Source organism: Mytilus trossulus, chromosome 11 (genome assembly GCF_036588685.1).
Source record: "Mytilus trossulus isolate FHL-02 chromosome 11, PNRI_Mtr1.1.1.hap1, whole genome shotgun sequence".
Lineage (NCBI taxonomy): Eukaryota > Metazoa > Mollusca > Bivalvia > Mytilida > Mytilidae > Mytilus > Mytilus trossulus.
In genome coordinates this window covers 54,687,433-54,700,626 of record NC_086383.1, presented here as the reverse complement: position 1 = coordinate 54,700,626, position 13,194 = coordinate 54,687,433, and the positions used below count along the sequence as shown (strand labels likewise).

General features: G+C 30.8%; 1 protein-coding gene across 1 annotated transcript in view; it reads left to right on the top strand.

Moving 5' to 3' along the window:
- Positions 1-8,039, top strand: part of LOC134691316 (succinate dehydrogenase [ubiquinone] flavoprotein subunit, mitochondrial-like) — a 28,003-nt gene extending 19,964 nt beyond the window's left edge. The window contains exons 14-16 of the mRNA XM_063551768.1: positions 3,425-3,538; positions 4,769-4,855; positions 7,799-8,039. Of these exons, the coding sequence (XP_063407838.1) occupies positions 3,425-3,538; positions 4,769-4,855 (201 nt within the window). The 3' untranslated portion in view covers positions 7,799-8,039. The remainder of the gene's footprint in view (positions 1-3,424; positions 3,539-4,768; positions 4,856-7,798) is intronic.
- Positions 8,040-13,194: the final 5,155 nt, after the last annotated feature.

The following is a 13,194-nucleotide window of genomic DNA, read 5'->3' as shown; positions in this document are numbered from 1 at the left end:
TCTATGTTAAACGTATATATTCGAATTATTTTTGTAGACAACACAAAAAGTTATAAATTTATTTTTAATTAATTTATTTTCGGACTGATAAGGTGAACAAAGTAAAGTACAATAATCTGTAAAGACAATATGTTGGTGTACTCTTATTGACCTTTTACTATCTCTGCTATGACTTGGTTGATACGATGTGTGTATTCACGGTTCTGTGGCAATACTGGTAGATGGCTTGTTGAAAGGTAAATTGTTATTTGCACTTCGGTATTTAACCACGCCTCTCGGGCACATCTTGCCAGGTGTGACTGTCTATTCGGATCAGTGAATTATAAGACAAGGGAGCATTCAATATACATATTTAAAATATATATTCAAGTTGGTGACAAATAAAAATTGATCGCCGTGGAATAATTTAATTATGTTTGGTGCTATTATTTATTTTAATTCAAATAAGTTAATTTACTAAGAAATACACAATTTTCGGTTAAAGACGGGAAACTAAAATCAAATGTCCGATTGAAATGATTTACACCTTTTGTCCTTGATTGATGTCTAATAAAAAGGAGAACTTAAGAAATTATAAATAGCTTTACCAAAGTATTTTTATTTTTTTTTATTAGGCAAATAAATGAATGAGAACACTTAGATTTAGACTTTTTAAAAGCCACGTATAAATTAATAACTGGAACTCACTGAAGATAACTCTACCGAAGCGGAATATAATATGAACGAATAAAGAAAAAATATTTTTCTACTTGAGAAGTTTTTAAAAATTGACAGCAAATTTAAGGTCTTCTTGGAATGGAATCGAAAAATTACGAATAGATATTCTTTATCAAGTGTGAAAAACGTCAACCAAATTTAATCACAATCGGGGACGTCCTTATTAAAATAGTCTTTGTCTCACAACGTATAATACTTAATAACTATTTGACCAAAGATGTTTAAAAACAAAAGACAACGAACTTAATGTCATCTTTCCCTATTTTTGAATGTAATTATAAGTCTGTTCAACTGGCAAGAATAGCCCTAAAGCGGACAAATATCTGAAAAGCAGTTTATTCTTTAAATTTGCTGTCATTGAATATCAAGAAAGAAAATAAATCCCGAAAATGATTTGAAACTTTAATACTCAATAGCTTTCCTAGAAAATATTCACATCCCTCGGGGATTATTAGTGTACGTCCAGTTGCATATGTCGGAACAATTGTGGTGATGACGAATTTCTTTCTTTATTCGAGAACAATCTAATTGATATATAAATCTGTGATTTTACTATGTTCATAACTTCGATGAACCAAAGCAAGTTATAGATCGACCTGTATTTAAATCAAATTGGTCCTCTTCTTCTTCTTCTTCTTTTGGTATACAATAGTCTATCGAATTGGATGAATTACATACTGATAGTATACGCAAGGATTTGTATAGTTAGTATACGTGGACTAGTCTATTTACAAAACTTTTACCCCAATTTGCACAAAATGTATGTTTCTTTCTTATGTTCAATGTATACATGTATATATTTTAAATTGCGCTGTAGTTCCGTAACTTTCTATCCGGGCGTATAAATGATACGTCGACAAGTGCGCACATTTTTTTAATCAACATTTCTGGAATGATCCAACGAATGTAGGACAGAAAGTCACAGGACAAAAAGTCACAGACAAAAAGTCACGGACAAAAAGTCACAGGACAAAAAGTCACAATTCAGTTTTTAGAGTATTTTTCTTTAAACAAGAAAAAATAGTTTTAAAAACAAAGTTTTTGTTTTCTTCTTGAACTCTTATATATAAAGCAACTTTGTAATTAAAATTTATTCAATAAATATCAATGATGAACAAATAATTGTTCTGAAAACAAAATGTCAAAGTGACTTTGTACTTAAATGGCTTCATGGTGCCAAGAAATGTCCCCTTTGCATGATTAAAATTTGATAACTTTTCATTTAACAAAGCTTATGAACAATGTCCTACACTGAAAAATAAATAGATGTAATAAAAAGAAAATATTTCAAGATCTTTCTCTTATATATTCAAACAATTGTCAAAAAAATAATTGTGACTTTTTGTCCTGTGACTTTTCGTCCTATCAAATTTGTAACTTTATGTCCTGTGACTTTTTGTCCTGTGACTTTCTGTCCGTTTACCGATCCAACTATGTCCTTTACTATTGACAACGAGTAAATATTACATTTTCCCAGAGACATATAATACAATTATAAACAAGCGTATGAGTTAAGTTATGACTAGTATATTATATCACTTTCGGACACGGAAGACAGAGATGTATATTATACATGCACCTGATAGTTCAGTTATAAGTTATCGGCCGTGTACACTGATCAATACCTACAGAAGTGAAACGATGCATGAACTTGCAAGCCCGACAGGAAATCGCTTGAATACCTGGACGTGTCACCTTTCACCCCTCACAATACCTTTGGGAGTAATACCTTAAGCCATGCGGGTGATCAGTGGAGCGAAGATCCTAATTTATTTGAATAAAGTATATTACTTTAAAGAATTATGAACGAATTAGATTTTCGAAAACAATTTTCACGGAACACTTATTTATGATTTGAACTTTGACTTTTTAACCGATTCCAATATTAACAGTTTAAAAATAACAGACTATATGGTTTTTAAAAAAATAAGAACATTGTCCGTATCAAGTAAGTTAGTCAGATAAAACAACCGTACGATTGACAAGATATCGACACGTAATTAAGACTACATCGGTTACTGTAGTTTTGTTTCTTTGTGGTTTATAGACATATCGGATTTTTATTTGGACAAGATAACAAAATGGCGGAAGGCCGAGAACTGATACTCAAAATTTAAAATCGATGGTGATCTCTTATCTAGCGGAATAAAACTTTAATATTTATAAATTTGAGCATTTTTATACAGAATGGACATAATATCAATTTTTGATTTTTTTGCGAAGTTTCCCTTTAAGTCACAGCTGTTCCAATAATTAATTGGTGGAGGAATTAAGGCAAAACATATATTTCCTGAAAATACTATGTCCCCCTAGGGAAGGTAATTTGTTAAAAATTTTATATGGATTGTATTAGAAATAATCATAAATAAAAGCAATTAACAATGGTAGTTGGATTTTCTTAAGAATTTTTGTATGAGTTATATAAGTTTAATATAAAATTATTTCTTGGATGGTCTTGGTCTGAAAAAAGTGGCTTCCATCCCCCATAAATTAAATTTTGGGACATCCTGTTCTCTATATCATTTTATGGTTAATTTGCATACATGGAATCAAATATGCTGATGCCTCCGGGTGCGGGAATTTCTCGCTACATTGAAGACCTGTTGGTGACCTTCTGCTGTTGTTTTTTATTTGGTCGGGTTGTTGTCTCTTTGACACATTCCCCATTTCCATTCTCAATTTTATGATGTCGTTGTGATCTTTTCAGGACCGTTTAGATGAATATGACTACTCCAAACCAGTTGAAGGACAAAAAAAGAAGCCATTCGAGGAACACTGGAGAAAACACACAATGGTTAAAACTGATGTAGAGTCAGGAAAGGTAAACAGAACATTCAATTATCTCCCTTTGTATAAATAATAGGAAATATTATTCGATTTATCTCCCTTTATACAAATAATAGGAAATGTTATTTTATTTATCTCCCTTGGAAAAGGTAAAGGAAAAGTGAAAGAAATCTGATTTGTTTACAATACATGTTTGTAACATATAGCATTTAATAATTAGATCTATATATTGGCACAATAACTTGACACATTGATACAACTTTTACATGTAAATTTGACTGTATCAAAATGCATATCCCTTACAGGCTAAATTTTCCACTTGTTGTTTATTAATACACATTCTTATGAGTTCCAATTTGTTTGGATAGAACATTCTCATGAGTATTTTTTTTTTGGAAAGAGTGAAACAGTTATTTCTTTTATGAATGAATAATTGATTTTGACAAACTCTAGGTACATATCTTCAGGAAATGTCCATTGCAAATATAACAAAGATGATGTGATATGATTGCCAATGAGACAACTCTCCACATAGGACCAAAATAACATATAAATTAACAACTATAGGTCACTGTTGTGAACGTTTAATACCGCGGCAGTACCTTTTAGTAAACGTAACGTCGTTCCCGGCAAATTTGACAGTTGCCGATTTAACGTTACGAAATTCCGCCAACATGTGGCGTTCGGATAACATCTTTGTTTTCTAGCTTGTTATGAATCCTACATTTCTTTAGTTACTTGTATTTACATGCATTATATTGTTGAATCAGTGTCGAGACTTATATGACATCGTGTTTGCTTTCTTTATAATTCATATTTATTTACGCACTGACAGTTGTTTACATGATAAACCTTGCCCGGTAGCGAACTATTTTCTTACACGCAAGGATAAGGCGTGCTAAGGACTATAAAAACCGGACTTTTCTGATAACGAAACGAATTTAAACAGATTTTCAAAGATTCCAAGAGGTAATTTTGCATACACGAAAAACGTTTTAATCTATTGTATTTCATTAACCTGTATTTATTATTATTGATAATAATAATCTCTTATACTTGTAAAAGTTGTTTAGTCATTATTTAATATCCAGAAACCAAAGATATTGTTTTTAAATTAAAGATTGGCAACAATCTTTACAGTCACCATATGGCCTTCAACAATGAGCAAATGAAGTCCATTTTATCCATGAAATTAGTTCCCATTGGTGAACAATTAATCTATAGAATTTGCAATGCTATTTACTTTTGTTTTATATGCTTACAGACAGAATTAAGTTACAGACCCGTTATAGACGATACATTAAATCTAGAAGAATGCCCCATGGTTCCACCAGCAGTTAGATCTTATTAAGTAGGTATAGTCATCTGCTTATTCAGTATACATAGGCATTTGATAGTATTATAATTCTTGGTTTTGAAAATTCCAATAAGGTACATACTTTACATTATTGTAGTACAAATGTATTAAACCAATTTTTACGACATGTCTTCAAAATTGGTTTAATACTACAATAATAGTATTATAATTCATAATTACTATACTCCACAACAAAATATAAGATTTTGATTGGTTTATACGAGGGTGATAATTTATTCCATCACATGTATAAGGGACGACATCAAAAAATCAATGAAGGATAAAAAACTTAATTCAAATAGTTTGGGGGTGGGGGGTTCAAACTGCTGCAAGTTTTGTATAAATTGTAGTGTTGGATAATCGGTTGAAATTACCAACCGATTATCTATTACAATCGTTTGACAGCAACCAACCGACTATCGGTTATAATCGGATCATAATACCTTGCCCTTTTTTTTTAAAGGAAATCATGTATTTAGTCTCATTGTACATGTCTTATGTGTACATTCAATATCATTGCAGAGTTTATATATTCATATTTGATCTTTTGTTTCCTTTTCATATTCTTGTGTACTAAATTATAATCCTGGTACCTTTGATAATTATCTATTCAGCAGTTAAAACAATGAAATGTCTTGAAAAGAATCAAGATTCATATTGAACATATTTTATCTCATAATTACAACATTTATTACCAACAGTGACACTAACATTTCTAAATTTCAATGGTGTAACTCACAAAACAATTTCAATAACATAGCTGTATGAACATTTGAATGCTTCTAATTAGGAAAAGATATATAAAGTTTTTAATTTTTAGAAATTTAAAATTAACACAAAAAAATAAAATAATGCATTTGCATTATAAGATATACAGTATACAAAGGGTATTAAGCCATTGTCTGTTAATTCGTGAAGAACGCTTTTTTTCACTCTTGTGATCATTAATTTCTGTCAATTGTGTCATTCGTACGTCTGAACTAATAATTGTAAGAATGCGGAATTATTACATAGTTGAACCGTATCCGATTCGTGATTCTTATATTTTTATAAATGGCAAACAAATTTCGGAAAATTTACAACAATAAACGATGTTTGGCAAACAATTTGGAAAGGAATATGACGTTTTTGATGCAACACATGGATAAACATTTCTAAAAGGCAATTTGAAACACGTTCTAATGAAGCAACGAAATTATTTTGTCTAAAATCAGCATGATTTGTACCGCTCTCAAGTAACAAGTACGGGTAATGAAAGAAAGTATTTCATACAAAGTTATTAATGTTAAATAACTTTCCATCAATCTGTAAATGCTTTTGTCACGTTTATAAAGAAGGAAATTGGTTTATTCTTTAATTATTGGATGTTTGACATTGTTACTGTCATCGACTGGTTAATATTGTTTGACTGCGCATATCAAAAACCAAACCGTAAAACAGACCGGAAGTTGACAAGCTAAAGGTCCAGAAACTTAAAACGACAATCGATTGAACAAAATCCCAATCGATTATCGACATCGCAAGGCCCAACCAACTGATTTCCGACTTATTCCGATCATCGGAACAACACTAATAAATTGACATCGATTTTACATATATCCTTATTGGTCAATCAATTTTTCCTAAATTAAGTTAAGAGGGGGTAGGGGGGTCAGTGAAAAAACTATATGAATTAAGTTTTTTATCCTTCATTGAACTTTTGATGTCGTCCCTAAGGGGGTGACAATTAGTCATTGGCCGAAACATCTTAGAAAATGGTTTAATACTATAACAATAGTATTATAATTGATAATTACTATACTCTACAAAAAAATATAAGATTTTGATTGTTTAATATGAGGATGATAATTAACTCTGTCACATGTCTAAGGGGGTGACAATACTTTTATTATACTTCACACCAAAAAGCCAGGTTTTGATTATTTTGTTAATATAAGGGTGATAATTTACCTTATCACATAGATAAGCAGAGGACAATTGGTCACCCTGTCATGCAGATCAGTCAATTATTTTTTTTTTAATTTAAAGTACCATGAATTGAATTGAATTTATATCATGATTTAAAAAAAAAAAAAAAAAAAAATATTAATTTTAGAAAATGAATTTAAAAACCAAAAAAAAAATGCAAATATATACATGATATATATGGACATTTAACTGACAATAGATTACTTTTGAATGTTTGCATATTTTCTACTGTGGATTCATTTATATTTTCGTGGGTACCAATTTTTGTGGATTACGGAAAACTAGCATGTTCGTGGATATTCAATTTCGTGGTTTTGACAAAGTCTGCATATGAGCCTATAGAAATTTTGTTATTTGATGAACATTTTATTTCGTGGTTCACCTGTACCCATGAAAGCCACGAAAATTGGTATCCAACGAATTATAATGAATCCACAGTATGTCACAATATGTATGTTATAATGTCACAGTAAGAGAGTAAGAGGTGTTTGTTCAATAAACGCCTGTATCCTGATTGACCTAGAGTCAACCTGTGTAACGCATTCATTAAAAACAACACATGATTGGTTTATAGTCATCTATTGATAAGAGGCCACAAATGTAAAATTGTAAATCAATGAAAAAAATGTATTTTCATGACAATAAGGTATTAAAAATCAGTTGTATTATTTATTTAATCTTGGAACATGGAACATGAAGGGACTAAAAATTATACATTAAGATATTACAAAGAATTAACTGACAAAAGACATTAGTTTTTCACTTAATCAATGTGTGGTTGTTGGATTTTTCCTCTAATTTATCGTAAACGAGAGGCAGAGGGATTGTCAATCTTACAAGTTGGAAACTAACTGACAATGCTTTGTGAAAAAACCTAAAACAACCAAAAGTCAAACTCAATATTACAGCAATGGTTTCTAGTTTATATATAATATATTTCTTCATGTTTTTTTATGTTTTTCTTTCCAGATTTTCCTAATTCCTTTATTTATTTACGAGAGCCAGCTTCCAGAAGGAATAAGTCTTTCAAGAAAAAAAAACAATGGATTCTGAATCTTAAGCATTTGAATTTCTTGTTATTCAATGAAAAGGGCATGTGAAAGTGACAAAGAATTGAATACTTTTAACTATCAGTACTGTGAAATAATGACTAATTGTGTTTCATGATTAATGAATTTCAAGAGAGAGCATTTTCTTTATAAATATGGAAGAAACTTTAAATTGTCCGTTAAAACATTGTATTCTTTAGTTAAAAATAACAAGAAATGGATATTGAACTTTGATTTTGTACTGTTAGGTTATTTTACATAAATAGCAGCAAAATTCTGAATGTGGTTGATTATCAGATAATTTGGTATTTCTTTATCTTTTATAAATTGTATCATTTTAAAAGAAAAAAGTTTAAAAATGCAAACTATAAAATACTTGAACATTTTTTTGGGGGGTAAAGATTGAATGAAATTCAATGAAAAAAACCTATGGTTCTAACACTTGATTTAAAAATCTTTCAAAGGTTATCACTACCTTGCATATTTTTAACATACTTCAAATATTTAAGTTACAATATGATGTGTATATGAATTAATGTACCTGTAAAAAAAATACAGAACTACTGCATGGTGTATGAATCTGTGATATAAAAAAAAAAGGTTCAACTACAAATGTACAATCATGTTCAAAGGTAGATAACTCCAACTCAAATTATAACTTAATACAAATCAATTTAGCAAAATTGCAAAATGAAAGCAATATTTACCCTTTTGTGCTCAGCACTTTGATTTATATTTTCACAATAGATATTTTTCAAGTTATGTTAGTCAAATGATTTATAATGCTGTTCTATGTTCTTTAAATTAGACCAGGCAGTTTGTCTTGTACTTCTTAATCTCAGGTAGTTCTACTGTATATCATGAGTTCACCTCCACCTTTAATGTTTTTCCTTTCAATTTTGAAAGAGCGCCACCATTATCAGATTTGATTGGATTCACTTCAAAATAGGGGGAAACACCAGCTGAATTTTATTTTTTATTTGTTGGTGTCTAAAGCAATCTTATGTGATATTCATGTAAGTTAATGAAATATTAATTTACATAAAACATATTAAATTCAATGATTCCGAAGTTAATTTTTACTTACAACATGCAGTTAAAAGTTTATGATGGATATAAGGGTGTCCTATCTTACACTGGATGCACTGCAATCTAATTGTATCGTTTGTAATAGCTTATTGCTTAAATTTTTAGTTTGTTTAATGATGTCTTAGAATATTATCTATTTGTACTGTAAATATAAACTGTTATATATATTAAAATTGCCGTAATAAATATTTGCTGAAGTTTTGTAGTCATTTTTGTGTGTCGCTGTCGAGTCTTAAGTAGATGAAAGAGGGACAAAAGATACCAAGGGGACAGTCAAACTCATAACTCGAAAATAAACTGACAACGCCATGGCTAAAAATGAAAAGGACAGACAGACAAACAATAGTACACATGACACAACATAGAAAACTTAAGAATAAACAACACGAACCCCACCAAAAACTAGGGGTGAAACACTTCTCCGGCAGACAATATATTAAATCTATTCCTGCTGAAGTTTTAATGCCCCCATCCCACCTTAGGTAGATGAATGGTAGTCTATCGCACAAAATTTTAAGCTGGTGTCTATGATGTGTTTAATGTCATTTTTGGGGCTTTTTTTTTATTAAGATAACTTTTGAACTATTTAAAATGAAATGATGACAGACATGATTTTGGTGCTCCTGCAGCAAGAGTTACACAATGGGGACATAGTTATTACTATAAGGGGGCTGCTGTGACAGAGAAACGTTTTGCTTAAAGCTTTAATTTCAGAAGGAAGAAGACCTGGATGCTTGATATCTTGTATGCAGATACCTTATGTTACCAACTTTCCATCTGTCATATGTTGAATGTCCTTGTACTCATTTTCATGGTTCAGTGGTTTTCAGTGAATGCATGGAAATACTATTTTGTTTATGTGTTACATATTTGTTTTTTGTTCATTTTTTTACCTAAATAAGGCCGTTAGTTTTCTCGTTTGAATTGATTTACATTGTCTTATCGGGGCCTTTTATAGCTGACTATATGCGGTATAGGCTTTGCTCATTGTTGAAGGCCGTACGGTGACCTATAATTGTCAATGTTTGTGTCATTTTGGTCTTTTGTGGATAGTTGTCTCATTGGCAATCATACCACATCTTCTTTTTTATATTTTTTTTTCATTTGAATTTCTCACTTACGAGTAACAGGCTAACCCTATTTGGTATATGGGTTCCTTGCAATGACTACATGTATGTCAATCAGGGTTCACCTGACCTGCACCTCACTTCATGGATCAGTGATCAATGTTAAAATTATGTGATAACATCCATTTCAAAAAGAAATATAGGCAGTAGGTCAACTATATTTTCTATTCTTCAAAATGTGGGATTCTGATTGGTTAAAATGAGAGACACAATTTATTCTATCCCATGGAAAATACTCTTACTACCCTCAGTCAGTCCTTCATAGTGACACTTGATCATTTGCAGCTTTAATAAATAGAGCAAATTATGATGTACAATTAAGGCATAGTTAACTACTTTGCATTTGAGATTAAACAGGCAGCAATAATGGAACATTCAGTATATTAAAGTAAACAATACATAGCTGAAAGGGTGCATGTGATAGGCAGATTGTTACCACTGGAAAGTCATTGCTAACCTTGGCTTTGCTGTGGTTTTTAATGTTTTCTCATGGTGAAAATACTGCTCTATCACCCTTTCGGCTATTTCTTATTTATTTAGTGGTGTATGGAATTCCTGTAGTACGTCGGTACATGTCAGTCTGGCAGGATTCATCTGACTGCGTCCTAATTTCGGACATGCTTTTTTGAGGAATTCGTCTGGTTCAATAGTGTGAATCAGCCCAACAACTTCTTTTTACATAAATACTAACTTTGGCTACAACGCCTTGTTCGTCCTTGTCTGGAGATCTTGTTGTAGTTCCAGTTTTGCAAGCATTTTGGAGACGTATCTATCCTCTCTTCACTTGTAACATTACTTAAAATACTTTAGATCATTCAGGTAGTCTTTATTTTGTATGTACAAAAGAACAGCCAGTAGTCATTGGATATTGTAGATCATTTAAATAGTCTTGACCTATTTATTTATACAAAAGAACAGCTAGTAGTTATTGGATGTTGTAGACTCATTCCAGTATTCTTCACTTATTTATGTGCACAATAAAAACAGCCAGTAGTCATTGGATATTGTAGATCATTCAGGTAGTCTTGACCTATTTATTTGTACAAAAAAAAACAGCCAGTAGTCATTGGATACTGTAGATCAATCAGGTAGTCTTGACTCTTGACTTATTCATTTGTACTAAAAAAAAAAACCAGTCAGTTGTCATCTTCACTTCACACACACATATACGAATATCAGTTATATGCTTACGAGACATGTTGCAATGTTAAATTTATAACGGTATGTGAAAATCAAGACTTGCATAAAAATATCCCAATATTAGAGGCAGTGGCGTCACTTTTGCTCAGAGCTTTCAGCTCTTTGATTTCTAAATGTGGTTGGCAGATACATTAACCAACAAATGGAAAAACCAGTGACCTAATTTGTCAACTGGGGCCTTTAAAGCTGACATTGCAGTATACGTTTGGAACTGGGCTGGAGCAACTGATCAAAACTTAAGTCGTATATCTAAAAGGCAAATAAGGAACAACAAATAAGCAACACACTATGCTTATTTGTTGTAGGTTTTTGTAAAACTTACAACCAAAGTAAAACAACCAAAAAACAGACATTTAGTAGATTCTTTTTTTTTACTTAAAAAAACATTAGGAACATATGGGGCGCAATCCTTTAGGAATGTCGTCCTTTAAAAAAAAACATTTTGCTCATTGTTGAAGATGTAACTGTGACCTATAATTGTTATAATTTCTACATGTATACATGTCTTTTTTGGTCTCTGGTGTAAATTTAAGTTGTCTTAGTGACAATTATAATATTAAAGTGCAGTGGCGGATCCAGAACTTTTCATTAGTGGGGGCCCTCTCCGTTCAAGCTTCAATGAAGCCCTTTTCATCAAGAAGAGTTTAAACAAAAAAAACCTTATAAACGTCAAAATTTGCAATTTTGAGCATTCGTCACCTAAAAATATTAGATCTTTTTCCTTCATTAAATGGTCAGGTACTCCTTCCTGAACAAATTGATATATTATATTGGTATAATATCACTAAGAAGAAAAAAGACAGGTCATGCATGATCATGCTTATCTTACTTTAAATCAATTGAAATATGACAAACAAGTTCGCAACTTTTGGCATAATTTTTTTTGTGTGTTGCTCGTTATCTCAAATGTATACGTCGCACGCTACTGGTGTTACTTTAGTGAAATCACGGACAAGACACATTCATCTTATCAATTTTTAAACATAAAAATTGATATTGTAAAGTGTTCCACTTGTATCTCATTTTAAAGCTTTTAAACTCTTCTTTTAGATTATTGCAATTTTGTTTATGTTACAGACAATTTTCATTAATTTTAAAAAACTCAATAAAACCTTTATTTTGCAATATGAGTTCCTTGTCCCGCATTACACTTTTAGTTTTGTTAAATTTTGAATACCGTAAAAAACATATAAATTTTGTTACCAAACGATATAAAAGTTTGTCTAGTACAAGCAATTCATAATTGGGCGATCACGTAATGTCGATTCAAAAAGACGGAAAAAAAAAGGGATCAAAATGATGCAAGTTATGTGTCCCATGCACGAAAGGTTGCCGTAATTTTTTTTAAATTGTCCCAACAAAGGGAATTCCAGAGCAATCCCCATGTCGAAAGTAAATAATTCTTATATTAGTATTTTGTACAAATATCATTTTGTCCCCTTGAAACCAAATTAAACGAAGGGTTACATTTTCTGTTTTTTCATGATGTTTATTTAATACATTGCCATTTGCTACATAAGAAAAATTATAATGGATAAAAGTACAAAAAAATATCTCTATTTTGATATTAAATTCCCTTAAATTGAATCTAATATACGAGATATCAGATAAAACTAAAATGTTTGTACCTGTCCTAAGTCAGGAATCTTATGTTTTAACAAAATATTGGATTGTAAAAAACAGTGAACCAAAGGTCCAGATTTTCTATCATGTTAGCAAAATTTGGTGCAGGAATGCAGATATTTAATATGAATTTTCATTTAAAAGAACCAATTTATAAGAATATAACTTATAAATATTAACATTTTTGCAAATGATGATAATTTTTGTTTGTTTGTTTGTTTTTTTTTTTTTTTTAAATTGCCATTTTAAGGGGAGGTAACTCTTAAATAGTGCATTT